Source organism: Benincasa hispida, chromosome 11 (genome assembly GCF_009727055.1).
Source record: "Benincasa hispida cultivar B227 chromosome 11, ASM972705v1, whole genome shotgun sequence".
Classification (NCBI taxonomy): Eukaryota; Viridiplantae; Streptophyta; class Magnoliopsida; order Cucurbitales; family Cucurbitaceae; genus Benincasa; species Benincasa hispida.
This window is the reverse complement of record NC_052359.1, coordinates 55,770,786-55,775,511: the sequence shown is the minus strand read 5'-3', so window position 1 is coordinate 55,775,511 and position 4,726 is coordinate 55,770,786. Positions and strand designations below refer to the sequence as shown.

Sequence of the window (4,726 nt, the reverse complement as noted above, 5' to 3'; positions counted from 1 at the left end):
AATGTATGTGATCCATATAAAAAGCAACTTATTGAGTTTAAGTGTTCGCTAAGAGATGTAGAACAATAAAAGTTGTCCTTCATATTTCCACTTTACAAAATAGATTTATTAGATGTGAAAGTTAACTTTAAAGTCGAATAAGTACATTTTATGTCAACAGAACACCACTATTTAAATGTAGTTGGTGTTACATTTCGAATTTAGATGACTAATTTTACATTTTTTTTTATAATTTTTAGAAAGAGATTTCATTGTATCATATATATTTATAAAATATAGAGTACTAGAAGATATTTCAAATACACTTCATCGATATGATTAATTTACAGTTAATAAATATAAATGAATTTTAAATATTCACACTAAACCTTTTAAAACATAAAAAGTAAAATAATAAACTATAGAATTCATAAAGACCTTCATCCTAAGGGAATTAACGAGTCTAATATAATGTTTGTACTATCTAACCAATTATTAAAAAAAAAAATTGTAACTATATATTTCGACGTTCATAAATAACCTTCATCATTTTCTTCTTTACCCCCGTCGTCTTCTTCCTCTCTCTCTCTCTCTCAGAAAAGAAAATTTCAGAGTCCTCTGTTTTCACACATTCACTACGTTAATGGAGGTTCACTCTCAGCCCCTTTCAACATCCTTAAACCACACTTCATTTCCATACCCTCTCAACTCCCACTCCATTTACGACCCTCCTGAGAATCACCAACCCTCTTCCTCCGGCGACTGCCCGGTCATCGGTATTTCCGAACATGAAGACTTTAAAATGCCCTTCTCCTCCGACAGCGACCACTTACCGACCCAGATGATCAACGGAGACGGCGGCGATGACGCGAACTCGGCACTGCGGCGCTCGGCAGTGAAGCTGCAGAAAGTGTACAGGAGTTACCGGACCCGCCGGCTGTTGGCGGATTCCGCCGTCGTCGCGGAAGAGCTCTGGTAAAAGAGATTGATTTGAATATTACTTTCTATTTATGATTCTGTTTTTAACTGAAAATGGGTACAGAGGAATTTCAATTTGCTGATGGCCATGAAAATTTTTTGAAGGTGGTTTGCGTTAGACTATGCTAGATTGAATCACAGTACGATTTCCTTCTTCAATTACTTGAAACCTGAAACGGCTGCTTCTCGCTGGAACCGAGTCACTTCGAATGCTTCGAAGGTGCGATTTCTTAGCTTTCTCTTTGCTTTTGCTTCACATTTATGGACTTGAAAGTGGGTTTTGATGGAATAATTTGAAGTTCTTTTGGTAGGTGGGAAAAGGGCTATCAAAGGATGCTAAAGCTCAGAAACTTGCTTTTCAGCATTGGATCGAAGCTGTAAGTGGAAGCTTTGTTGGAAAATCTCAAGAACAGTATAGGGTTTATATGTTATTTGTTTTCCTTTTCCTTTTCAGATTGATCCCAGACATAGATATGGGCATAGTTTACATTTCTATTATGAAGAATGGTGTAAAGCTACAGCTGGTCAGCCATTTTTCTATTGGTAATTGCTTTTGTTTTAAGGCTTTATTCTGTCGCCTCTTTTGTCTTTATTTTGATTTTAAGACATCTCTGCTTTATTGTCTTGTTGGAAGTTGGTTCTCTACTCTTCTGTAATATGTCTGGGTTTTGTGGTTTATATTCTATTTTAATCCTTAAACTTCTACTAATCATCAATTTTTTAATCTTTTTGTCTTCAGATGTTAAGGGTCGTTACACTTTGTGTATGAATAGTTTTCTTTCAAAACTCGCAAGTCACATGTATCTTGATCTATGGTCATTATCACTATGTTTGACACTAAGAAGCATGGACACTTTGGTTTGGCTAGTATGTTTGTTTCTTACACACTCTGATACTAGGTGGACACGAATAAAACACTTGATAGTGCAATAGATATATTAGACACTAATTGTGCAAAGTCCAAGTTCAACATTTATTAGACATGAATTGAACACTTGTTGAAGTATGCTAAATAATATTAGAGATATATCAAACTTATTGACTTTGAATTTCCTTCTTGTATCAAAATGATATATATTTTTTAAAATCTGTATTTTAATAAATGTACTCGCCTTGTTCGTCTTCTACATTTTGGAAAAATAACATGCCCCCATGTTTGATTCATGTTTTTATCCTTGTCTTGTATCCGTATCCGTGCTCCTTAAGTTTTGGCACATAGATGTTCTGATTATATAAAGGAGTCTTTGAGTTTATGTAACTTGTGCTTGGTTTGTGGGTTTTGTAAAGGTTTTAATGATGCAATATAAAGGATGGATTTCATAAGCCCAAGTTTATATTACATAGTTTTATGCAGCACAGGAAATAATAAATCAAACTGACCTGCGCTAGTAAACTCATATACCAAACATAGGTGCACTGGACTATACTAGGCTAACTCATGAGCCAAACACCTCTTAAGATTCTTGTTAAAAGAAATTCAATGGAAAAAAAGTCTTAAGAGGAGTTTTTATACAAGATTTAGGGCTAAATCAACACGTTTGATTTGAAGTATTGGATCTTTCTGTCTTGTTGGCTTTCATCTCCCTGAAGTTGCAACTTTACTAACAGAACTATTTGAAGATCTTATCTTAATTGCTGAAACGTGCATGAAAAGTCACCGTGAGTGAGTGAATAATATCTGTTTTCCATTTAGTGATTTACTTTTTGAGTGCATATCAATTACCGTTGAGCTAGAGCATTACAAGGTCTTTCTTCGTATCCTATTCCTCGCAACTTGCTCCCTGATTCTTTTTGCTATTCAAACATTGTAGGCTTGATGTTGGAGATGGAAAAGATGTTGACCTTAAAGAATGCCCGAGATCGAAACTCCGACAGCAAATCATCAAGTATCTTGGACCTGTATGTCGTCTCTTGATTCATATTTGAAGCAGTTTCAAGTTAAAGCTCATTTTGACTGTGAATGCTTTTTGATGCATAATCTATAAAGTTTCCAACCCAGCTTACATTTTATCCTTACATGGTCTCTTTCATGGTGCCGGTTTCACTTACTGATATCAGCAAGAGCGAGAAAACTACGAATACATCGTTGTTGATGGGAAAATCGTCCATAAACAAAGTGGAACTTTCCTTGATACAAAGAGAGGACCAAAAGGAACGAAGTGGATATTTGTAATGAGCACTTTTAAGAGGCTTTATGCTGGTGAGGTGAGGATGCACCCGTGAAACGTAGTCCTCATTAGTTAATTCTTCTTCTCATTCAATTACCTGAGGTGAAATTCCATTTCAACGATATACCGATGACCGACATAACCGTTTCATTGTCATCATGTTTCAGAAAAAGAAAGGAGCTTTCCACCACTCAAGTTTCTTGGCAGGAGGAGCCACATTGGCTGCTGGGAGGCTGGAGGTAGATGATGGAGTTCTTAAGGTGAGTGTGACAGTGAACATTTTATTAAAAGAATTTCGAAGAACACGATTAAAGCAAGGCAGTTCGGGGTTCATGGTGTTTGCTTAACTAGAATATTTCGTTCTCTGATGGCTTTGATCTTTTCAGGCAATCTCAGCATATAGTGGACATTACAAGCCTACCGATGACCATCTCGACATCTTCTTGAAATTCCTTGAGGATAACGGTGTGGTTCTTCAGGATGTCGAGGTGCTTACAAACCACCTACTCTAACTTCTATGAAACAAGAAAACAAGCTGACAAACTATTCCTAGTCCTACCTGATAAATGATGTCCTTTAAGTTCTGTTATGTTCTTGTGTGCTTTAGGTACATCGGGCAAATGAAGATTCCGAAAGCTACGACGATTTAAAGTCGGTCGGAGGAGGTCGAACAAAGGCTGATTTTGTCTGCAAACTAGAAGCACTTGACATCAAAACAATTGAGGAAGGGGAAGTTGAGATTTCCTCAAAATCAGCTCAGGTCTCCCAAGTTGGAGGCAAAATAGAATACAAGAGGACATTATCTGGTGGCCTAAAGAGCCCGAGAGCTGATGTGCCAAAGAAGGCGATATTTCAAAGAATTAACTCAAAGAAGATAGCAAACTCCTATCAGTTGGGCCATCAACTTTCACTCAAATGGACAACAGGAGCAGGTCCGAGAATTGGGTGTGTTGCCGACTACCCGGTCGAGCTACGAGTACAGGCATTGGAGCTTGTTAACCTATCTCCGAGGACTCCTCCTACTCCATTGGACTCGAAGAGGATGGCGGGTTTCCTGACCCCAAGGACACCAACAAAGGATACCCTCAATGCTGATGATAGTTCCAACTTTTGAAACCAGTTGTTGTATCCTTAAGTCATCATTCCAACTTATGGTGCTATGTAACTATGCAAACGATCTGGAATGTAATGCTTATCTTCATTATTTTCTGTCAACTGATCAATGTTAGTGAACTTATTGGAGCATCATCTTAGTATGTAAAATTAGAGCTTCTTCTCCTTGACAAATAAATTCTCATTTAGGATTTGTTTGAGATTGTTTTTTAAAGTCTTGATGATCTAGAATATATATTTTAACGGTTGAATTATGCTTAAATTAACATGATTAAATGTTTTGTTTTATTTATGTTAAGGTTAACGAGTTCATTTGAGATCATTGTTAAAAATATGCTATGGTATTTTAAAAACCAATAATTAACTTTAAGAAGGTTGGAAATGATCTTTACTTTTTCTCATATTTTGGTGACTGTCATGTACTCAATAATATGTACTCAATCTCTAATACATGTTATGTGCTCAATAATATGTATAAACTAATTAGA

General features: G+C 36.3%; 1 protein-coding gene across 1 annotated transcript; it reads left to right on the top strand.

Moving 5' to 3' along the window:
* Positions 1–521: 521 nt before the first annotated feature.
* On the top strand, positions 522–4,431 carry LOC120092132 (IQ domain-containing protein IQM3-like). Its single transcript, XM_039050345.1, has 9 exons — positions 522–954; positions 1,063–1,177; positions 1,269–1,334; positions 1,412–1,500; positions 2,769–2,856; positions 3,016–3,162; positions 3,293–3,385; positions 3,512–3,613; positions 3,733–4,431. The coding sequence occupies exons 1-9, from the start codon at positions 623–625 to the stop codon at positions 4,237–4,239; spliced, it is 1,539 nt and encodes a 512-aa protein (XP_038906273.1). The 5' UTR covers positions 522–622; the 3' UTR covers positions 4,240–4,431.
* Positions 4,432–4,726: the final 295 nt, after the last annotated feature.

What these genes read in the sequence shown, in the direction of transcription:
- LOC120092132 (XM_039050345.1), top strand. Translation starts at nt 623, where the DNA reads ATGGAGGTTCACTCTCAGCCCCTTTCAACATCCTTAAACCACACTTCA. An exon ending in GTCGTCGCGGAAGAGCTCTG is followed by an intron (nt 955 to 1,062) that starts GTAAAAGAGATT and finishes AATTTTTTGAAG; the next exon opens with GTGGTTTGCGTTAGACTATG. An exon ending in TCATCAAGTATCTTGGACCT is followed by an intron (nt 2,857 to 3,015) that starts GTATGTCGTCTC and finishes TACTGATATCAG; the next exon opens with CAAGAGCGAGAAAACTACGA.